The 23,941-nt window shown below is 43.9% G+C and overlaps 2 protein-coding genes across 2 annotated transcripts in view; one reads left to right on the top strand and one right to left on the bottom strand.

Moving 5' to 3' along the window:
* The first annotated feature begins 3,927 nt into the window (after positions 1-3,927).
* On the top strand, positions 3,928-20,663 carry LOC139378656 (lipase maturation factor 2-like). The gene is made up of 14 exons (XM_071121029.1): positions 3,928-4,168; positions 7,074-7,339; positions 7,448-7,476; positions 10,410-10,603; positions 11,932-12,110; positions 12,543-12,681; positions 13,213-13,335; positions 14,546-14,651; positions 16,357-16,453; positions 16,582-16,755; positions 16,954-17,122; positions 17,524-17,635; positions 17,912-18,020; positions 18,330-20,663. Exons 1-14 carry the CDS (start codon positions 4,075-4,077, stop codon positions 18,651-18,653), a joined length of 2,115 nt encoding a protein of 704 aa, XP_070977130.1. The 5' UTR covers positions 3,928-4,074; the 3' UTR covers positions 18,654-20,663.
* LOC139378655 (stabilin 2) overlaps positions 19,954-23,941 on the bottom strand; it is a 40,569-nt gene continuing 36,581 nt past the window's right edge. The window contains exons 62-67 of the mRNA XM_071121028.1: positions 23,816-23,935; positions 22,381-22,530; positions 21,958-22,071; positions 21,621-21,752; positions 21,347-21,460; positions 19,954-21,193 (exon numbers count right to left, since the gene is read on the bottom strand). Coding sequence (XP_070977129.1) covers positions 21,134-21,193; positions 21,347-21,460; positions 21,621-21,752; positions 21,958-22,071; positions 22,381-22,530; positions 23,816-23,935 — 690 coding nt within the window. The 3' untranslated portion in view covers positions 19,954-21,133. The remainder of the gene's footprint in view (positions 21,194-21,346; positions 21,461-21,620; positions 21,753-21,957; positions 22,072-22,380; positions 22,531-23,815; positions 23,936-23,941) is intronic.

The raw sequence follows: 23,941 nt of genomic DNA, 5'->3' as shown, positions 1-23,941 counted from the left end.
GACAGACGTTCAGCCTCCTGCTCTGTTTATCTGGCCTATAATCTCACACAAGGTTCCTTTTATCACAATATGTCAATATTTGGCTACCTATAAAAGCCAATGGCATGCTTGGAAAAACTACCAGTGCCACTAAGATAATGCTAATGTATCATTCAAACAGGTGCTGCACAGCTTAAAATGTCAGGAGCCTTGGGTTGACCTGGAATAACTTGTCCTAGACAGCCAGCTACCACGACACAACACATGGGGAATGTCAGATTTACCCGCTTTGTTTATTTGAATGATGATAAAATGTTTGTAGGCTACAGTAACTAATGACCCGATACAAAGATCATTATTTTTGTGTAGGCTTTGTTTTTTAAAAATGTTTCATTCATAGAGTTATATAGAGAACTCTAGTGCCCAAAAGCCTGTTTGGGAGTTGGAAGTGTTGACTTTCCCCATTTTGAAGTAGTGGGACTGAGTGGGACTTGCTATGAGTTAAGGAAGAATCACATAATTCCATCCAGGTCATCAGGGAATCAGCCAATGAATTCTACTCCGAAAACATTCCATAACTGCAAGTGGCAGCAAATCGCCAACCAAGGCTTTATACCTGTTCAAACAACACAGGGCCCTTTCAGTTCGTTTACCAACTTGTAGAAGTACATTGACTACTTCAAAATGGAGATAGATGGTCTCAATGGCAGTGCTCGTGCACTCACAGAAGCCAAAGTGGGAGAGATACAACGTTGTGATCTCAATACAACTCAATGATTTTGTATCATAAGGGCGTGCGTGGTACGCGAATAAACGCATCATAAATGTCATGTTAATTGACTTATCTCCTAAAACAAAACATATAAGATATCATAATCCTGTGTTGACCTCAGACCTTTTTCTGCGTGTTTTCCAAAATCCTGTTCATTCCCCATTCATTTTTCCCATAGGGATGGCTTTATTTATTTCCAAGTTTTAGGACTACAAGATGGCAGCTCTAGAGAGTACCACAGTTTGAGTCATAATACCCATCAAACCTAGTGGTCAAACAAAGAAATGGTTCTAACACTTAGAATAAGAGCTGTGTATCATGTAGGCTTACCCTGGCGTGACATTTTGATAACCGTGTAAATCTCTTTAGGACGAGGTGACTTTTCAGTGTTTATAAAATTCCCTATGGGAAAAATGAATGGTGGAAAAACAATTGGAACCATTTCCCTCTTTGACCGCTAGGTTTTATGGGTATGATGACACCTCCACTGTGAAGCTCTATTGTGGCCATAGCAAGTGAGAAACCACACCGGGCTGAGAAGCTGTCCACATTTGGTGAATTAGGATAGATAAACAACAATTATTCAATATAGCTAAGTTAATAGATTTCAACGAAGATAAACGAAACGGAGGGGAAATCCGGTGGAGGTGGTTGAGCAACGCTGAGCTGTGACTGGAGCAGAGATGCATGGAAAGGTAGGGAGGTTAGAAGTTGAGGAGGATGGGACGGAGTGTAGTGGTGGAGTGGAAAAAGGTGGATTCCAGCCAGGAATCATGTATTGGTTAATTTGCATTATTGCGTTAATCCTTCAATGGAATGCCAGAAGTTTGATGGCTAATGGTCAAGAGTTCAAACCGTTTATTGAGGAGTTACCAGCCAAACCTGATGTGACATGTCTCCAGGAGACATGGCTAAAACCTACTCTCGATTTTGTATTACAGGGTTATGTTGCAGTCCATAGAGATATGATGGCAGGGGGAGGAGGAGGGTGTGTTACCTTTATAAAGCAAGGGAACCCATATAGGTGTGTGGGAGAGGGAGTGGAACAGTAGTATGTAGTGGTAGCATTGTGGTTGGGAGGGAGGGATGGAATATGGTAATAGTGAACTTTCACAACCTGTGTAAGAGATTGGAGTTGCTGTCCCTTGGGAATGTAGAAGGTCAAGAAAGACAGGTAATGTGGTGTGGGGATTTTAATGCTCATAGTACACTATGGGGAGGGTCACGGACTGATGTAAACTGACTAGTGTTGGAGGGAAAACTGGATGAGAAAGGGCTTGTGAGTCTTAATGACGGCCGGGGAACCAGGATTGACCCAGTAACTGGAAATTAATCTGCTCTGGTTCTTACTTGGATCTCAAGTTGAATGGCAGGCGGATGTCGTTGGGAGGTTTTGGAGGAATCTACCATGGGTAGTGATCACTATCCTGTCATGTGTACTGTAGGATTGAGGGAGGAAGAATCAGTAGGAAATTGATATTTGGTAAAGCAGAGTGGGGTCCGTTTCAGGAGTTGAGTGAACAGGAGTTGTCTCAGGTTGATCTTAATTCAGGTATTGAAACAGTCAATGATGGATTAAGAGGCACAATAGTAGGGGCAGCAAGGCAGGTGATTCGTATGGGTACAGGGGGGAGAAAGAGTAACGCAGTCCCCTGGTGGAGTGAAGAGTGTAGAGAAGCAGCGAAGAGTAGGAACAGCGCTTTCAGAATGTTGAAAAGGTCCCATAATTTCCAGCACCGGAATCAGTATAAGCAAGCACAAGCAGTAGTAAGGAGGGTCATTAGGACAGCTAAGAGGGAGTATTGGCGCCGGATGGTTAAGAGGATGAGTGGGGACAGAAGAGATTGGCATCTCTCTGTGCTGAAAAGTGGGGGGATTGCTGCATATGGAGAAGGCAGAGATGCTAACCCAGGCATTTGTGAATGATGCACAGCTCAAACAATCTGACAGAAGAGAGGCAGCATGGGAGAGAGAGGGTCAGCGGAGAGCATCCGGGGGTCATGGATCAGAGAGAGATGGTGGGGGGATACATTGAATGGCCCTTTTACGTTGGCTGACATGAAGAGAGCATTAACTAAAGCTGGGGTAACATCTCCTGGGAAGGATGAGATGTGTTACATCATGATGGCTCATCTCAGTGACGCTGCAATGGGGAAAGTATTGGGCCTTTACAAGAAGGTGTGGCAGGAAGGGAAACTGCTGCCAGGAAGTTGGAAAGAGGCGCTAGTGGTGCTAATACGTAAACCTGGGAAAGACCCTACCAGTCCTTCAAGCTATAGGCCGATAGTGTTGACATCTCACGTATGTAAACTTATGGAAAGGATGATAACTGACTTACTTTCTGGAGAGTAAAAGACTAATGTCACCAGATCAAGGGTAAGGAAAGGCAAATAAGAAGGTGGTGGTAGCTGTTTTCTTTGATGTAGAGAAGGCTTATGATATGATGTTGAAGGAAGGCCTATATATTAAGCTGGATAATATGGGGGTTGAGGGAAGGGCTTTTAACTGGATGAAGGATTTTATTTTGTCATTCGAGTGTCAAACCAGACCCCAGGAACCTAAACCCCTCCCACCCTCTCCAGATTCCTTCCATACAGATTCAAGTATATTTCCTCCCCAACCTTCTTTCTAGAAAAAAACACAGTCTGTGTCTTCTCAACTGAAAACCTGAAGCCCCACTTGACGGACCACTGCTCTACTTCACTAATCGCTTCTTGAACTCTTCTGGCTGCACAACAAAGAACTAATGACACTTCCCTGGCCCGAGACAGAAGGGAGGAAAGTGGTCACAAAGCTGAGACTGGGACACACAAGGCTAAATAGTACATTGAAAGTGCTGGCGGAACATCCGCCTTGGATGTGTGATCATTGTTAGGAGGAGACGGAGACAGTGGAACATGTTCTATTTCAGTGGCAGAAATATCTGAGAGAAAGGCAGCGAATTGTATTAGATTTGAGGTGTAATGGGGCTGAAGAGCAAGGATTAAGTGAACTGCTGGGGAAATCTTCAGGGGATGTACTTTTTAATGATGTATTTCCTTTCCATAGGAAAACGAGATTATTGGGTAGGATTTAGAGACCTTCGCTGTCTCTGGTCCACACTCCAGTCCAGTTGGTGGCGGTAATGGAGTTGAAATTTGGTTGCCAACCGCGATATAAATTCCACAGAAGAGAAGAAGACAAAGAACCACGCCTTCTGCACCATCCACTTAATTTTTTTTTTACCGTCCTGGATGAATTGCACAGCAGTGGTTATTTGTTCGTGCTGTGTTAAAAGAAGTAGGAAATAGTTTTATATTTAGCAGGAACGCCAAGCCGTAAACATGGGGGAAACCAGATTACCGCGTCATATGTTTTTATGGAGTATGGCAATTATTTACATGTTTGCTTTTGCATCCCTCTATGTTCAGATACCAGGTAAAACAACATTTATCTATTTGACATCTATTTATTAATTGCAATCGAAGGAACCTTATTATTTATTGGTTGACTGTTTGTGATCATTGAAAGGTATTCCGCTCTGCGTTGTTGAGTCGGGTGGTTCCCACTTTTTTCCAAATATTTCGCTTGTGATGATGAACTGATTAATGTAGTTGCATCTGGTCGGTTAAGTACACTGGGGATGAAATGACTACTTTCTGAACTAGCCTGTGTTGTTGGACTGATCGGGCGACCTAATGACAATTTCCACGTGTTAAGCTAGGTTCATTGCCTTTGCTAGTGTTACAACTCCTGCACCACCACTATAGCTTAGGCCTAGAAAAGGAGAATGTCTTTCGAGTGTATATTCAGTAGACTATTGTTTGATACTTTACGTACACAGATCTACATTGATGTGTTCGTATTTATTTATAAACATGAACTAGTTGTCTAGGTGAATGGCTTGTTATAGAATGGCACTACGCGTAGTAAGGGGAACCAAACATGAATGTAGGGTGGTACGAACCATCCTGATCTCGCGAGCTCACAAGTTCGTATGAGGCTAGGGCAGGCTGGCTTTATAAAGGAGAGTGTGGCAAATTGGCAGCAATAGAAGTGATGTGGCCTTACATGCTATGGCCACGTCCTGACAGCACTGGCCATTATTTGACAGATGCCCGTTTAGATATTTGCTTGGGGCAAGTGGATGTTTTCTTTACAATGGTCGTTGTCGGTGCCTTTTTTATGGCTGTGTGTCTGTTTGAGGGTTAGGATTTCCCCCAGAATGTGCACACTGAAGCTTCCTGCAAGCGCTGAGTGCGTTGGGAATAACCCGTCATCAATCCAGTATTCGAGCTTGGCTCAGACCCCAAACAGTATACAATAGATCTGACTTGTAGTAGCATTTTCACGTTTTCCCAGTCTAAATACGAACTTGTAGTCATGTTGATTTGCCATTACTGTCATCACACCACTTTACTTTATCCTGCAGCCATCTTATTATGCAAATTGTATGTGAAATGTACCAAGGTAAAATACATTTTTATATTGAATCTTTGGTTGTTATTCGGTTTTGTCTCCTCAATAGCTATTGAACCAAACATTCCATTATTATGAACAATTCTGAATCGGGGAGGATTGACAAAAATCCACTTCTTATTCTTTTTAAAGACATTTAGATTTTCTTTACCAGGGGGATTTAATTCTTCAATAGCTTTTACACAAAGCACGCTATGACTATGACAATTATTTATTCATAATTGGGGGAGGATGGATACATTTAATAATTTTTCTATAGATTTATTTTTTTACGTTTAGTCTTCAATATTTCTTTCTGTTAAATAACAGGTTGTTGGGGTGGGAGGAGGGTGATTAATGGACAGCCCCATTCACTCAGGCTGCTACACTAGTGATTAGGTCCACCTGCTAATCAACTCAGCATTTAGTGTGTGTGTCAATTATATTTACCCTTGGAATCCTTCACAGCTCGTCATCTATTCGGTGCGGTATTGTCGTCGGCTGTTCCTGTGTGGAACATTCCGTGGATTTCACTGCGATTGTAAAGAAAGGTGCAAACGCTACGCCTTGTTGGTTTCAGGCGTTTTGGAATACATCTTAGGCAGGATTTCTGACTAGACGCCGCCAAATTGTAATCATCATACACTCCCGCCTTGTTGGTTTCAGGCGTTTTGGAATACAAGGTGTAGTGTTTGTACTTTTCTTTACACAAACAAACATGTCCATCCTCCCCCGATTTAAGCAATAAGTCCCGAGAAGGTGTGGTATATGTCCTGTATACCACGGCTAAGGGCTGTTCTTAGGCACGACGCAATGCGGAGTGCCTTGATACAGCCAGTTGCTGTGGTATATTGACCATATACCACAAACCCCTGAGGTGCCTTATTGCTATTATAAACTGGTTACCAATGTAATTAGAATAGTAAAAGAAAATGTCATACCTGTTGTATACGGTCCGATATGCCATGGCTTTTTAGCCAATCAGCATTCGGGGCTCAATCCGCCGAGTTTATAATATAGAATTTATCATTTTCATAGTCATGGAACGCTTTGTGTAAGAGCTATTGAAGATTGAAATCTTATTATGAAAAATTCAAGTGTGGACTTTTCTCCGTCCACCCCTGATTTAGATAGTATTATCTTCATAGTCATGGTATGCTTGTTTCAATAGCTCTTGATGAGAAAATCAAATATCCAATACAAAACACATTTTACCAAGGGCAAAATATGTACATGTCCATTGCTTGCAATCCACTCCATAGGCCACCTGCTGCCAGTCTGTAAAGTGACTAACTGAAATAACACATCTCATTTGACAAGTGCTGGCAAGATGAGATGCATTGAACATGAAGTCATCATTGCACAATTTAGTGTTTGTGTTTTACTTTATTTCTCTGCTTCTAATTCCAAATGTGAGCATACTTTCAGTTGGTCCACTCTGTGTGCCAGGTATGTCGAAGTGGCACTTCTGGTCTATCAGCTTCACCTGTCGTCTCAAATGTACACTAAATACACTAGATTCCAATTAACTGTAGTAAAACTAGCTGTATGCTTTCAGTTTTTTTATTAAAAAGTTATTCCACGCATTAATGCCACATTCCAATCAGTTGATCACAATCTTGGCTCAACCCATAAGCAATGAAAGCTTCTAAGCTCTACCTTTCCTTCATATGTTCCATTTGACTGAATAGGCAGACAGCACAGATAAAACAAGTACCTTGTTTTCACATACATGACCTTTGAACTATTTAGCAGGGTACCTTAAACCCACTTACTTTAAGTATGTGAACATGACCTCTATTCATTAACCCCATTCTCAATACACACAACCCCCCCTTCCTCACTGTTTTGTTTATCCATCCCTGCTCTTTGTCTCGGTGGCCAGGTCTCTATGGCAATGAGGGGGTCCTGCCTGTGCGCCTGGTGGAGCCCCGTGTGAACGGCTCCAGGCCAGTGTTGGAGCAGATACATGCCCACCCCTCCCTGCTGTGGCTGGGGCCCCGGCTGGGTCTGGACCTGGACGCCCAGCAGGCAATGGAGCTGCTCTGCCTGGCGGGGGCGCTCTTAGCCCTGGGAGCAGCCCTACTGGAGCCCCTCCGAGACAGCCTGGTGTTCTTCTGCCTCTGGGCCCTCTACCTCTCCCTCTGTCAGGTCGGTGGGCGGGGGTGGTTGTCTGTCTGTCTGCCACTGGTTTGGTTAGATACTGTACAGTAAATTTAATGATACGGTAAATTAATCAATATCATTTACTCTTGACAGGTGGGTCAAGACTTTCTGCGTTTTCAGTGGTAAGTGATCTGTTCTGGATTCTCATATGAGCTGAATTGATAGAGCGTAACAGGCTGCAAAGCTCAGACTTTGAAACGAAAATAAATTTGTTTACTAAAGTGTTATTGCTGAACACAATGTCTACTGGGTCTGTGTGATGTAATTTTGTTATCAGGCATGGGTTTTATTGCAAGAGCATCAGTGTCAGACAAGAAACTGCTATTGGAACCATTTGCCAGTCAAATTCACTATCCACTCCTCATAATTCTGTGTTTATTACATATTACAAGCTACCGTACAGTGCACCGGTTGTCTATCTTGCGACTAGAACGGTTGTTGAAAGTGTTTGTGCATATGTATCAGTCTTTGACATCGTGCATATTTTATAGAGGTAAGCAGACTTTGCATTGAAGGACATCTATCACACATGTAATATGGTTTTAGAGTTATTGACTTTTAGCTAAGCTTGGAGATGTGCTAGAATTGCAACACATTTACTGATATCTGGTTGTAGCAAAGCAAGATGGCGTACTACTGAGCCAGATGTCTATGTGTCAGGGGAGAAGCTCCAGGTGGTATCCGATTTTAAGTACCTTGGCATCATACTTGATTCCAACCTCTCTTTTAAAAAGCATGTGAAAAAGGTAATTCAAATAACCAAATTCAACCTAGCTAATTTCCGATTTATACGGAATTGTTTGACTACAGAGGTAGCAAAACTGTACTTCAAATCTATGATACTCCCCCACTTAACATACTGCTTGACTAGTTGGGCCCAAGCTTGCTGTACAACATTAAAACCTATTCAGTCTGTCTACAAACAGGCTCTCAAAGTGCTTGATAGGAAGCCCAATAGCCATCATCATTGTCACATCCTTAGAAAGCATGAGCTCTTGAGTTGGGAAAATCTTGTGCAATACACCGACGCATGTCTTGTATTCAAGATCCTTAATGGCCTGGCTCCCCCTCCACTCAATATTTTTTTTAAACAGAAAACCCAGACATATGGCAGCAGATCCACAAGGTCTGCCATGAGAGGTGACTGTATAGTTCCCCTAAGGAAAAGCACCTTTAGTAAATCTGCATTCTCTGTGAGAGCTTCCCATGTCTGGAATACACTGCCATCAAACACACATAACTGCACCACATATCACACTTTCACAAAATGCTTGAAGACATTGCTAAAGGTCAATCAGATTTGTGAACATGGTCCCTAGCTGTGTGTTGCCGCTTTCCATGTTGTCTGTTGTCTGTAGCTTGTGAGGTGTGGAAACACTTTGTTGCTTTTATGAATTTTGTCTTGCTGCTTTTTGTTTTATGTTGCTCTGTCTGTATGCTACGTCTTGCTTGTCCTATGTTGCTCTGTCTGTATGCTACGTCTTGCTTGTCCTATGTTGCTCTGTCTGTATGCTACGTCTTGCTTGTCCTATGTTGCTCTGTATGCTATGTCTTGCTTGTCCTATGTTGCTCTGTCTGTATGCTATGTCTTGCTTGTCCTATGTTGCTCTGTCTGTATGCTATGTCTTGCTTGTCCTATGTTGCTATGTCTTGCTTGTTCTATGCTGCTATTGTCTATATTGTAATTGTTTTTAATAACCTGCCCAGGGACTGCGGTTGAAAATTAGCCGGCTGGCTAAAACCGGCACTTTTACTGAAATGTTGATTAATGTGCACTCTCCTTGTAAAAATAAAAAATAAACTCAAACTCAAAGCAAGATGGCGTAAGGCCAGGGCCGGGCTGCCCATTAGACATGATTAGGCGGCTGCCTATGGCAGTAGATTGACAAGGGCTAAACTGACCAAGGCATACCTTTTAAACAACACATAAAACCTCACATAATTCTTCCCAAAAACAATGACAGTTTCTTTCAACCAGTGGCTTATGGGAGTTTTAGCTGAGCTCTGGTGCCACCCTGTGATAAGCAGTTCCCACTTTGTCGAAGGCCGGGGTGGAAAATGTCTTGCTTTGTCCATTCCCAGCGTGCCTCTCCAGGGTGCTGTTGGAGAGATGCATCCACCAACTTTCTGTCTATGAAAAAAATAATCTAACAACAAAAAAATCACGTAGCAGATCTAGCCTACGGTAGGAAGAGTATGGAAATGTATTGAGGCAGACACTTTTTACATCACGCACGTTTCTCCAGTCAAACAGCTGAATGTAAATGGTGCCCAATCAAATAAAAAAATGCGCTGACATGTTAGCGAACACCATATCCTAAACACATTTATTTGTAACAGGAATCGGGACAAACAAAGGCCTAAAAAGTCTGAATTTTTCCACCTCTGATAAAGATGTATTTTCAACGTCATTTTGCTTACAGGGACTATTCTAGTTTTGTGGGGGTATAGGGTGGTCGGAGTTTGTTTTTGTCTCGCCTAGGGTGTCAGAATGGCCAGGACTGGGCCTGTGCAAGGCTTTGGTTTCCACGGCAGTTGCATGGAGTAGTAAATAGATAATAAATAGTTGCCTGGTTGTGTTTTTATAAGTAGTAGGGGTGGGTGTGTCTGAACTGTTTATAGTTAGCTGGCTATCCACTAACGCACAGCATTTGGTTCTGCATGAAGAGAATGCCAACCTACAACCGGTTTTAAGATGCACAGCTACCAGTATGTTTTGCCTCTGGCTCTAACGGACATTGCTTCTACTAGGCTAACTGATTCCCTGGAAGGCAGTGTCATTGGATTTGAAGCTTAGTGAATATGTACTGTATTCCACTGTTTTGAGCAGGAATTTCATGTAGCCTTCTGGTGCAGGAATTTCAAGTGAAATGTAATCTATTGATTTTATTTATTTATCAACTTTGTCATTTCTTTGAGACCTGAGATTTTGGGTTGTTGGAGTGATTTTAGTGCCGTATACATTTATAGTTATGATGTGAGGAGGACTTGGGATTTTTTTCCCCAATGAGAGCGGTATTTGATTATTAATGTCTCGTTTGATTCCCTTCCATAGGGACAGTCTGCTGTTGGAGGCGGGCTTCCTGACCGTGCTCGTCGCGCCGCTCAACCTCCTGCGGTGGCGCTCGGCATTCCGTCAGCATGACGCCGTGACCTTCTGGCTGGTGCGCTGGCTCCTGTTCCGCCTCACCTTTGGTTCCGGTGTCGCCAAGCTAGCCAGCCACTGCCCCAGCTGGTGGGGGCTCACCGGTGAGACAGGGGAACCTCTTATGACACAACTGTACTGTTCAATGTATACTGTACCAAAAATATAAACGCAACAATTTCAATGATTTTTACGGAGTTAGTTTATATATGGAAATCAGTCGATTTAATAAATAAATTCATTAGGCCTATTAATCTATGGATTGCACATGACTCCGCAATGAGTCAGCCAGTCAGAATGAGTTTTTCCCCATAAGTCTCCAACTTCAGCGATTTTTTTTTTGCAAGCCCTTTCATCTCCCTCACCAACTTTAAACATCTGCTATCTGAGCAGCTAACCAATCGCTGCAGCTGTACATAGTCCATCGGTAAATAGCCCACCCAATTTACCTACCTCATCCCCATACTGTTTTTATTTATTCGTGGTCTCACACGATCCTGTAGGTGAAGAAGCCGGATGTGGAGGTCCTGGGCTGGCGTGGTTACACGTGGTCTGCGGGTTGTGAGGCCGGATGGAGTACTGACAAATTCTCTAAAATGACATTATGACCTTATGGTAGAGAAATTAACATTCAATCAGCGATGGCTCTGGTGGGCGGCTCTAACAACGGCTCTGGTGGACTTTTTTTTGTGTGTGGTTGTTTCTTGTGCCCAGCACAAGGTGCACCTGTGTAATCATACTGTTTAGTCAGCTTCTTGATGTGCCACCTGTCAGGTGGATGGATTATCTTGGCAAAGGAGAAATGCTCACTAACAGGGATGTAAACAAATTTGTGCAGAAAATTTGGTAGAAAAGCATTTTGTGTGTATGGAAAATGTATGGGATCTTTTTATTTCAGCTCATGAAACATGGGACCCACTTTACATTGCGTTTATATGTTTGTTTAGTGTATCTTCGGGACTGCAACTAAATGGGAGTCTGTTGGGACGTTGGGCTGAAATTGGGACTCCTGATCCCAATGTCAGGCCAGTGTCCCAACAGCTTCTGGATCGCAACTAATTGGGAGTCTATGTTCAATGGTACGAGTAATGTGAAGACTGGTTGAGCAATGATAACATTACTCATGCTTGTAGATTTATTAATAAAGGCAATGAGAAAGGAGTGCGTGTGCTTGGCTATGATTGTAAAGTGTGCATCATGTAAGGGGTGTGTACCTCACCCAGCGGCAGTATTCTCATTAACTTCCATGATGGTAATGATGATGCCTGGAGCCTCACTACACATCAGTCGCAGTTCAGGAAAAGTGTCAGCGATTTAAAAACGTGATTTCAAAAAAGGTGTGAGGTGCAGTGTTATGGGTCAATCTTTACTCATCCATGTCTCATATCCTCCCTCCCCTCTGTCACCCCATCAAACCCCTCCCTCTTCCCAGCGGTGAAACACATGTTTGAGGCCCAAGGCATCCCCCTGCCCTGGTCCTGGTTCATCCAGCAGCTGCCAGACTGGTACCTGAAGCTGGGGACTGTCGGTCTGTTGGTGACCGAGATCGCTGTGCCCCCCCTCTACTTCGCCCCCATCCGCCACCTCAGACTGGCAGCCTTCTACATTCAGGTGTGTGTGTGTGTGTGGTTACACCAGCAGCTGCTAAACATGAGTGTGTAAAATGTCTAAGAAAGGATTGAACACACTGATATACAGGCTTCCAGTTTGTTTTCAATGTTTCCACCTGCCGCCTAAATCGCTATCAAGTGTTGAGGTCTGGCTGAGAGAGGAGAGGTTCAGAAAAACGCCTGCCTACAGTACAATTTGTCTAGTCTGTTATCATCCAGGGAATCGCCAGACTGCTGCTATAAGGCTCTAGATGTGTGTGTGTGTGTGTCATTTGTGTGACATTTGTATGCTTGATGGTGAATGCATGACACCTAACTATACACATGTCTAAGGGGAATTTGAGTGTTGCAGGATTGCGACCCCACACATGTAATTTGCACGATGCCTTTATCTAACTATACCTACCTACTTCTCTCTGTAACTGATAACCAGGCAGTGTACCAGGTGAAGTTAATGTTCGTGGGGAACTATGGCTTCCTCCCCTTCCTCTCCCTGGCTCTGACTTTCTCCCTGTTGGACGACGACCATATCAGCTACTGGCTGGGCCACGGCAAGAAGAAGAGCGCCAAGAGTATGACCTCACTTCTCTTCTTATGCAACTCTCACATCTCACATTTAACACCAGAGTAGACGTTCAGGCCAGCTTTCTCCCTAAAACAGCATTATCCACACCCAGGATGGTGTTTTAAGCTGGTGGAAGGTACTATAAAACACAGGCTGTTACAGTAATGATCAGCTTCCTTTCGTTTCCTATTCTGCCTTGCCAGTTGGCCAGCACAGTGAGGGGTGCATTGCTGAGTGCATGCCAGCAAAACACTGGTTCAGTTCCGATGGGTGTCCTTGAGTCTTGATGGCAGGGAGAGGAAAAGGGGGAGTGTTTCATTATTTTATTCTCAGGCAGAGTGGTCTGATCTATCAGGTGTTATCCTGTTTAAGTACTTCTGTGACGTATTTTGTTTATCTACAGTTAACATTCCTAATGTCCTAAAAGGGTAACCCCTTAACGTAACTTGCAAAATACATTTTTAGTAGCTGGACAAAAACAAATGATGGACTCTGTGATACTAAGAGTACCTAATCTAATTAAGTTGTTTTTTTGCAGCCTGGCACCAAACCATAATGTCATTGGTGTTTCTGGCTGTATTTGCTGCCATCATCTATGGAACTAAAGTGTTCTTCACACTGGAAATGGACTGGGAGGCCAAGACTATGACCTCTAAAACCGGTAGGTTAACAGTGCATTTGGTATTCAATCCCCTTGACTTCTTCCACATTTTGTTACGTTACAGCCTTACTCTAAAATTGATTGAGCAATTTTTTTTAAATCGACACACTATCCCATAATGACAAAGCAAAAACAGGTTTTAAGATTTTTTTGGGCAAATGTAGGTTTTTATCAATGATCTCTCAGCACTTTGCTCTGTTCATATTTGCCTCTATCCTGACTAGTCTCCCAGTCCCTGCCACTGAAAAACATCCCCACAGCATGATGCTGCTACCACCATGCTTCAGGCCAAAGAGTTCAATCTTGGTTTCATCAGACCAGATAATCTTGTTTCTCATGATCTGAGAGTCTTTAGGTGCCTTTTGGCAACCTCCAAGCAGGCTGTCATGTGCCTTTTACTGCGGAGTGGTTTCCGTCTGGCCACTACCATAAATGCCTGATTGGTGGAGTGCTGCAGAGATGGTTGTCCTTCTGGAAGGTTCTCCCATTTCCACAGATGAACTCTGGAGCTCTCTGAGTGACCATCTGGTTCTTGGTCACCTCCCCGACCAAGGCCTTTCTCCCCCGATTGCTCAGTTTGGCTGGGCGGCCAGCTCTAGGAAGAGTCATGGTGGTTCCAAACTTCTTCCATTTATGAATGATGGAGGCCACTGTGTTCTTGGGGACCTTCAATGCTGTAGACATTTTTTGGAGCCTTTCCAAATAATTAGAATTTACCACAGGTGGACTCCAATAAAGTTGTAGAAACAGCTCAAGGATGATCAATGGAAACAGGACGCACCTGAACTCAATTTCGAGTCTCATAGCAAAGAGTCTGAATACTTACCTAAATAAGGTATTTCAGTTTTTTTACTTTTAATACTGCAAAAAAATATAGAACCTTTTTTCACTTTGTCATTATGGGGTATAGTTAATCCATTTTAGAATAAGGCTGCAATGTAACAAAATAAGGACAAAGTCAAGGGGTTTGAAGACTTTCCGAAGGCACTGTAATACTGTATACCTAGTGACTCTGTAGGTTAACATCTATATATTACTGTAACCTACCGAGTCACTAGGTATAACATCTATATATTACTGTATACCTAGTGACTCGGTAGTGTTGCTTTATTTTATTTCCTGATGGATGTCAATCAATAATTGTTATGTTAATACATTGTTATGTTAATAGTTAAGTGATTTTGTTTCATGTATTTGTCCTGTTTTGTAGCCTTCACCCAGCAGCAGTTTGGCAATTGGTTGAAGCTTGTGACAGGACCCACTATCTGGGTAGGAGTTCTCTCTCTCACCTGGGAGGTGGTGGCAGCCATGCTTGGGTGAGTAGGCTATATCATACTAAAACAGTATCTGTAATAAAGTTTGCGATTCAAAGATGGTAAATCTTAGGACCAGGAGTTTTTCAATTGTGAAAGACAGTTGAAGTCAGAAGTTGATTATATAATATTATTTATTTATAGTCATTAAATCTCGTTTTTCAACCACTCCACACATTTCTTGTTAACCAACTATCGTTTTTGGCAAGTCTTTGTATATGACACAAGTAATGTTTCTAACAATTGTTTACAGACAGATCATTTCACTTATAATTCACTATCACAATTCCAGTGGGTCAGAAGTTTACATACACTAAGTTGACTGTGCCTTTTAAACAGCTTGGAAAATTCCAGAAAATGATGCCATGGCTTTAGAAGCTTCTGATAGGCTAATTGACATAATTTGAGTCAATTGGAGGTGTACCTGTCGATGTATTTCAAGGCCTACCTTCAAACTCAGTGCCTCTTTGCTTGACATCATGGGAAAATCAAAACAAATCAACCAAGACCTCAGAAAATAAATTGTAGACCTCCACAAGTCTAGTTCATGCTTGGGAGCAATTTCCAAATGCCTGAAGGTACCACGTTCATCTGTACAAAGAATAGTACGCAAGTATAAACACCATGGGACCACATAGCTGTCATACCGCTCAGGAAGGAGACGCGTTTTGTCTCCTAAAGATGAACGTACTTTGGTGCTATAAGTGTAAATCAATCCCAGAACAACAGCAAAGGAGATGTGAAGATGCTGGAGGAAACGGGTACAAAAGCATCTATATCTACAGTAAAACGAGTCCTGTATCGACATAACCTGAAAGGCCACTCAGCAAAGAAGAAGCCACTGCTCCAAAACAGCCATTAAAAAGCCGGACTACGGTTTGCAACTGCACATGGGGGACAAAGATCATACTTTTTGGAGAAATGTCCATGAAGCATAATGACCATTGGGGTGGCAGCATCATGTTGTGGGGGTGCTTTGCTGCAGGAGGGACTGGTGTACTTCACAAAATATGGCTTCATGAGGTAGGAAAATTATGGATGGATATTGAAGCAACATCTCAAGAATTCAGTCAGGAAGTTAAAGCTTGGTCGCAAATGGACAATGACCCCAAGCATACTTCCAAAGTTGTGACAAGATGGCTTAAGGGCAACAAAGTCAAGGTATTGGAGGTGCCATCACAAAGCCCTGAACTCAATCCTATAGAACATTTATGGGCAGAACTGAAAAAGCGTGTGCGAACAAGGAGGCCTACAAACCTGACTCAGTTACACCAGCTCTATCAGGAGGAATGGGCCGGAATTCACCCAACTTATTGTGGAAGGCTACCCAAAACATTTGACCCAAGTTAAACAATTTAAAGGAAATGCTACCAAATACTAATGGAGAGTATGTAAACTTCTGACCCACTGGGAATGTGATGAAATAAATAATTCTCTCTACTATTATTCTGGTATTTCACATTCTTAAAATAAAGTGGTGATCCTAACTGACCTGAGACAGGACATTGGGATTAAATGTCAGGAATTGTAAAAAAAACTGAGTTTAAATGTATTTGGCTGAGGTGTATGTAAATTTCCGACTTCAACTGTAGATCTAGTTCCACTGCATTTGCCGACCCCCAGAACAGTGGTCTGCCCCGTTGCAGCGTGAGTCATCCTTGTTTTGCGTTTAATGTCCACTGATCTCAGATCTGTGTTCCTCCCCCAGGTGTGTGTGTGTTAGAGGGTGTCTCTGGAAGCTCTGGGGTCTTGTCCAATGGGCTGTCATTGTCTCTGCTGCAGTCGCCGTGTTTGCTATCAGTGTGGTGAGTCACACACAAGCCTTCTGATTGTGAATCATTTTAATGAAGACAGCATAAATCTACCTAATTTGTCTGTTGGAGTTGGCACTGTTTATAAGATTCTCTCTGATTGGTCATGGTGTTGTCCCCAGGTGCCCTACTCGTCCATGGAGCAGGTGTACAGCAGTAAGATCCTCCCGGAGGTGAGACAGGCCTACAGCCTAGTGGAGCGCTATAGACTGGTCAGTGCCTACAGCCTGGACAGCAGGGTGGGCGGGAGGTCAGAGGTCGTCCTCGAGGGCAGCATGGACAAGAATACCTGGACGGTAAGAGAGCGGGGACCAAAATAATAGTTTTGGCTGAAAGGTTTTGTTTTTTCTCAGATTTCACAATATTAGACATGGAATGTCCTCAATCACATGATCTTCCTCAACTACTTGACTTTTATAAAGTAAAACAATCTTATATAGTTCTGCGAAAGGTGTATCGTGTTTCAATGCACCTTTCCCAATTGGCCCTCCTAGGAGATAGAGTTCATGTACAAGCCGGGAAATGTGGGCGTGGCCCCTCCAGTGGTGGCCCCCCACCAGCCACGGTTAGACTGGCAGATGAGCCAGGCAGCCCAGGGACTGGCCGAACAGAGCCCCTGGTTCACAAGCCTAGTGCACTGCCTACTGCAGGGCAATAAGGATGGTATGTACTCTGTGATAATGACTTCTATTTTTTCAATTAAAGTGTAGAGCACAGACGTCTTTGTTTTAATATGAGGAAAGCGCAGGTGGCATCTGGCAGGCTACTTTTATTTTGGCTCTTAATGGGTGTTTTTAGGCCTGTGGCCTTTTCTAGGATCAGCTCCCCCTCCTGTCTATGTAATCAATAAGATAATGATATTAAAGGCAAAACTGACCCTAGATCAGCACTCCTACTCTGAGACGCTTTAGGAATACGGGCCCAGGTGGGCGTGATTTACTCACACATTGTAGATCATTGACCTTCCAACAAAGGAGAAATATCAGCAACACTCAGATGACCACTCACCTGCATGCTGCACTACGTTTCTCACACATGACTCTCTATCTCTCCCTGTGTCCCAGTGGTGAGACTGATCCAGACAGACTCAGCCCAATACCCATTCAGCCAGGCCCCCCCGGTCTACCTCCGAGCCAGCCTCTACCAGTACTGGTTCACCCAGACCGCACAGGACTGGTGAGCAGCCTACGGCTTCCACTTCAGCAGTGGGTGTACTGGGGAGAGAGTGCTAATGGTTAACCCATGAATTCCTTAGATTATTCATTCATAAAATCAGTTAAGATATACAAGTGAACTTAAATATTCACTATATTAAGTGATGTTATTCATAAAATGCACACAAAATGTACAGTATTCTATTTGTCAGAATTCGATGAAGCCACTCGATTCAACTAGACAGAAATCAAATGTTCCTATGGTAACGAGTGGTGTATTGGTTGTCTTCCCTGTCAGGTCTGGTCCTAAAGAGTGGTGGAGAAGAGACTATTCAGAGGAGTTCTATCCTGCAGTGCAGCTGGGTGACCCTACCCTAGAGGGCATGCTCAACCAGCATGGACTCAAGGTAGCAAAGCCTTTTTGCTCAACTGGGTTACGTTGTAACTTTGTGTTGTGCTAATAATATCAGTACTGTGGCTTGTGGTGATTGCCCCTCCAACTCCAGATGTGGTGCTGTATTGGCTATATGGAATTCACGCTCCCCTTTGCTTGTGTGTGTGTGGTGTGTGTGTGGTGTGTGTGTGGTGTGTGTGTGTGTGCTGTATGGCCTGGTGTACCAAGTCTGATTTCTCAGACACGCATACCAACAACACTCACACTCTTACGTGTCTTTGTTGTGTATGTACATGTGCTTACATATTAACTTTGTGTGCAGGAGACGTTCCCGATTCAGCCCAGTCCTGACTCTCCTCTGGCCCAGGCTCTGAAGAAGGTACGGGGCCACGTTCAGACTCTACCTGGCCACCTGGTGCTCTGGTCCCTCCTGGCCACTGTCGCCACCATCTGGCTCTTCAAAACCCTGCTCTCCGGGGTCCTGGGGGGCCGAAAGGCTAAACCCACTCCGGCCGAACCCAAGGCCAAGAAGGCTAAGGCCCAGCCAGCAGCGAAAAATGCCTCGGCCTCCAGTCTCAAAGCAGGGAGGGAGAATTCTGAGGAGAGTAGACGGGATGCTGACAAGAGCCCTAAGAAGAGGAAGTGATGTGGGACTGCTGCCGTGGGACTTCCTGTTACGTTCTTGTTGTTGCCCCTTGTCTCGGGATGGAGGGCGGAGAGAAGGGGTGTTACCTACATGTAAATCTCAGGTGTTTCTACAGTAACTAACAATCCGACCAGCTCTTTCTACAGTAACTACCAATCCGACCAGCTCTGTGACTCAGAGACCACCACCGTGGCCTTGTATTCAGTCAGTTCTCATCACTCACTCACTCACTCACTCACTCACACACACCCATATATTGCACATACACAAGCAAAAGCGTCTATTTTCTCTGTGCCTCCTTCCGTCACCATATTCTCAGGTCCACCTATGGATGAGTCTTCAGACATGCCTACGGGCGAGTCCCTGGCATCACAGTACAGTGGTGCTTTGTTATGAGCTGTTTTTGAGCTTTGCCATCTGTTCTTCAGGGAACACTTTATCTGAATTCTGGGAATGCATTCATCCATTTTAACGGTTGTCCAACAGTTTTAATCTTGTGCTATATCTTTAATATGATATTCAGGCTGGGTGCAGTTATTGTACCTCCGTGAACCCTTTCATGGACCGCATCAGAACTTTTTTTTTAAAATTTGAAGTTGTCAAGTGATTCCATGTAATGATATCTATACCCGACCACGAGAAACTGTATAGCGACATCGTCAAGAATACTGTATTCTGAAAGCTTTGTCCTGCTAAACCTTTTGCCTTTGAACAGCAAACCACAGATTTCTAACGTCAAAATGAAAAAAAAAAATTTTTTAACAGCTTAAAATGCATAACTGCTCCTAAGAAATCTTTATATTCCACATCTGTGTATATTTGACACGTAGTATTACTTAAGCTTAGTGTATTAGGTTAAAGCACTGCTGCAAAATTACTGGGCTCTTAAGGAGAAATTCCAAGCCCTTAGCGATAGACTGAATAGCGCCCTGAGGCGGTACAGATTGTGTGACTAAAATGTAAAAGTACTTTTTACTGGTCCGTGTTTTAAAAAATAAAAATCTTAGCTGTATATTGAAACTGAACACTTAGATTTGACAAACTACAGATGGAAAAAAGACAAATGTTCAGTGCTCGTCAGAAACTAGACTTTCGATTTTGTCAAATCTAGTTGAAAAGGTGTGCTTGTCAATACCAGGTAAACTAACAGGTCTGCATGTTATGTTAAAGGTCAACAACAACAACAAAGGGACTGTGGCTTGGAGCTTCAACCCCCGTTTTTAGATTTGTGGGTTCAGTTATTTTAGTGATTTGACCTGGGCTGATCGTTTCTATAGGAACAGAGACTAATGACCAATATGTGGTGCTCTTTGTTTCTGCAATTTATTCATGACAAATGTACAGTGTGAAAGAGCCAGTGGCTCTCTGGTAAGGATCTCACCAATTTAAGGATGGGGTTAAAGGGTCAGCTCCTGAGTGGCTGTGTTGACACTCGGTAATGGTTGGAAGGCTGGTAGATGTCATGGGGGTGAATCCCTGGGGTCCCCTCCTATGAAGAAACTCCTGGGGGAAAGGTGGGCACTTCGTTTTTACATTTATTTTCATTTATAGAGGACGTGCCCACTTACAGGAGTATCCCCATAAGCACTGCTCTTTGCTGTCTGTATCACAGAGGGAACCCCAAGTATTTGCCCCCTTCTGCTTATGTTATCACACCCTTCTGCCAATGTCACCTTTATGTGGCAGCCACTCCAAGTGGCCTTGACTCACTGACCTGCAGAGTCCTCAGTAGGCAACCGTGCCCCAGAGTTCAAACCTGTAAACCCATGCTTATGGGGCGAGATCCTAACGCCAGAGCCCTTCACTCTTACGCTTTGCTTCATAATTTGACATTGAGAGTTCGGTTGATATGTATATTTGGCTGTGGTTAAAAGTTTTCTTGAGTGTGTTGTTTGGATGAATGGAAAGATTTGCTCAAGCATTGCTTCAAATGTTTTATCAACAAAGACAGTTGCATCTGGTTATCTCCGTTTCATACTATTAAAGATTTGAAATTGTGGGTAAACCTTTTTTGACAGAGACTTAAAATACTTATTTTGTATATGAATTAACCCCCCCAAAAAATCTGTATAATATTTCTTTCACGATTATGCCACAGGAAGACTGGCCACATTACTAGACAAGGCACTGAGAATGAGTCCATAGTGAGGTTGTTTTGTGGGAGCCTGAGCCCTGTTTGTCCTTCCTAGGGCACTGTCCAACTCTGTCTGAGGAGGATAGTCTTCGGGCTCGATTCAAGCTGTGTCGTGGAAGTTTGCCGTTAAATTTAAATAGCGCTAATGTTCCCGCATTCATGGTAAATGCTTCATATGTCGGTGCAATCGGAAAACATTTCTGTAGTGCTGAAGTTCAGATTGAATTGTGCTCTTAGAAGTCCCACAGTGCTGCCCTCCACTGGTCAACATGTGTACAACATGTAGCAGCACTCCTCACAGCTTTATCAGAGGGAGAGTGAGGACTGTGACGTGTGTGTGTCTCTCTCAGCAGTCCTGGAGCAGGTCATACGGGCCACCCTCTACCACCTGGTGTTTGTCCTCCTCCTGTTAAAACACATATGTCATCTGGAGTTATGGTATCACCCCTAGAGCAAAGGGGCCACTTCACCATGAATTGTTCAATGGCATTCGTATTCATGCACACATATTTTCTCGATGGTGGTTGGTATACAAGTAAAATAGGGTGGGGTCACTTACAGGGAGCTCAGATGGAACTGGTTCACTTGTGGCAGGGGCGGAGTCATAAGTGGGGTTAACAATGTTGGGGTTGCAGATGGCAGGGTTGCAGTCTGGAGGCGTCTCGTCCTCTTCCTGCAAAAGAGGGCAAAGGTCAATTATCAAGTTCGAGGTTCCCCATGTTTTATTGTGCGTTAGCTTCTGAACAAACAGAATATCAGTAAATAGCTTTGCCTGCAATGAGACAAAAAGTCATTGTTGCACAACATTCAAGACATTCAACCAACACACTCACCTTAAAGTAGTGGAACTGGAACGGTTTGGTCTTGTGGGTGTAGAAGTGGTAGCCTACGAACCCAGCCCCAGCCATCAGCGTGATCAGCAGCACAACTCCAATCCCCATCCCTGCCTTGTGACCTGCGTGGAGCTGGGGGACCAGTCACAGATAGGGTCAGAAGTCAGACACAGGAGTCCACCAATACCTGACCTTACCAACTGATTTATGATCGGTTCTCACAATTTGAATCAGTCCGAATCTTAAACTATAAATCTGATCAAGGACCAGTAGTTTAGCAACATCTCGTCAGAGATCAAGGAGAGAAAATAAACAGAAAATGATGTAATAATCTCACCACTATCCAAGGGGGTGGGGCTTTGAGGGGTCCCTGCAGCACATGGATGATCCCATTGGATGCCAGGATGTCGGAGTCGACGATGAAGCGGTCGTTGATATAACGGGAGGAACTCTACAGAGAGAGATCAGGATGGGACCAGTTTGAGCTCACAGACTACAATCATGAGGTGAAACTTTATTTTCAGTGGTGAACTATTCTATAATATGTGGTCTATGAGGCTGGTTCAGTAGCTAATTTTCACATTTTCTCAAACATCTTAGTCCAATCTAGGAGACCTGGTTAACCAGGGAAACATATAATACATTCATATAACGGGGACTGAAAAACGACAGAGAACCTGAGTGTGGTACAGTGAGTGAATGAACAAAGTACAGTAAGTACAGGGTTGATGTGTACAAGTACTGTAGCTCCATGTCTCACCAGGGCCTTGGGGTTGAGGAAGTCAACGATACCCAGGACAACGAGGCTTTGGCCCAGCCGGGTGCGGATACGGCTGCCGTTGGTCAGGTCTTTCAGGGCCAAGGCCCGGCCCTCTGAGAGGTGGTACTCCATGTCCCTGTGGGTCAGTGTCTGGGCGATACAACACAGGAGAGTGAGTGTACACATGTATACATATGCATGTTCATATAAGTCTGAGTAAGGACTCTATTCAATCTGGATCACTGAAGCGGTACAGATTGGTCATTTCCGATTGGGCCGACATGCAGCGTTTACCAATAATGCAGTCTCCGCTAACGTGGGAAACAATGTGTTTGATGTATTTGACAGCATTCCACTTATTCACCTCCAGCCATTACCCTGAGCCGGTCCTCCCCAATGAAGGTGCCACCAACCTCCTGTGGTTATATTTTTATCAAAAAAATGCTTCTCTGCAAAAATCTGGGTAAAAGATTGAAAGGAACGTGAGTCTAATTGTGTATTTAGTAATTGCTTGCTTTTCTAAAGTCTACCAACTAAGATAATTAGACAAGCTAGCTACTCGGATTTGCGGGAACTGGAACACGCTGTCGTACACGTCGATCCAGAGCATCCCAAACATGCTCGATGTCTGTCTGGTGAGTGTCTGGTGAGTATGCAGGCCATGGAAGAACTGGGACATTTTCAGCTTCCAGGAATTGTGTACAGATCCTTGCAACATGGGGCCGTGCATGATCATGCTGAAACATGAGGTGATGGCGGCGGCAATGGGCCTAAGGATCTCGTCACGGTATGTCTGTGCATTTAAATTGCCATCGATAAAATGCAATTGTGTTCATCTGTAGCTTGTGCCTGCCCATACCAAAACCCCACCTCCACTATGGGGCACTGTTCACAATGTTGACATCAGCAAGCCACGCGATGCCATACACGCTGTCTGCCATCTGCCCTGTACAATTGAAACCGGGATTCATCCCTGAAGATCACACTTCCCCAGCGTGCCAGTGGCCATCGAAAGGTGAGCATTTGCCCACTGAAGTCGGTTACGACGCCGAACTGCAGTCAGGTCAAGACCCTGGTGAGGACGACGAGCACTCAGATGAGCTTCCCCAAGACGGTTTCTGACAGTTTATGCGGAAATCTTTCGGTTGTGCAAACCCCCAGTTTCATCAGCTGTCCAGGTGACTGGTGTCAGACGATCCCGCAGGTGAGGAAGCCGGATGTGGAGGTCCTGGGCTGGCGTGGTCACGTGTTCTACGGTTGTAACTAACATTTTTATTTTATTATTATTATTATTTTGGATATTTAAACAGGACAAATCTCTATGGGCATGATGCCTCTGGTGGTAATGTACAGGGTTGTGTGTGAGACAGTGCATACACATGTTCGGGTGTGCATCATAATGCATGTCAGTGTGTCTGACAGGGTGTTCTTGTACCTGGTTCTGGTACAGTCCGGTATTATCAGGTACAAACAGAGTGGACTGGATGGTCAGGTTACTGAGGCGCATCATAAACTGTTTTCCTGACACGGACATCTGGGAGTAGTTCAGGATTTGCTGCAG

This window comes from Oncorhynchus clarkii, chromosome 21 (assembly GCF_045791955.1).
Source record: "Oncorhynchus clarkii lewisi isolate Uvic-CL-2024 chromosome 21, UVic_Ocla_1.0, whole genome shotgun sequence".
NCBI lineage: Eukaryota > Metazoa > Chordata > Actinopteri > Salmoniformes > Salmonidae > Oncorhynchus > Oncorhynchus clarkii.
The sequence above is the reverse complement of the archived record's forward strand: the minus strand, read 5'-3'. Positions and strand labels throughout refer to the sequence as shown.

Bases quoted from the DNA above. Each gene is read 5' to 3' on its own strand.
- LOC139378656 (XM_071121029.1), top strand. From the start codon at position 4,075: ATGGGGGAAACCAGATTACCGCGTCATATGTTTTTATGGAGTATGGCA. The intron at 10,604-11,931 runs GTGAGACAGGGG...CCCTCTTCCCAG, and splicing joins CAGCTGGTGGGGGCTCACCG to CGGTGAAACACATGTTTGAG. The intron at 17,636-17,911 runs GTGAGCAGCCTA...CTTCCCTGTCAG, and splicing joins ACCCAGACCGCACAGGACTG to GTCTGGTCCTAAAGAGTGGT.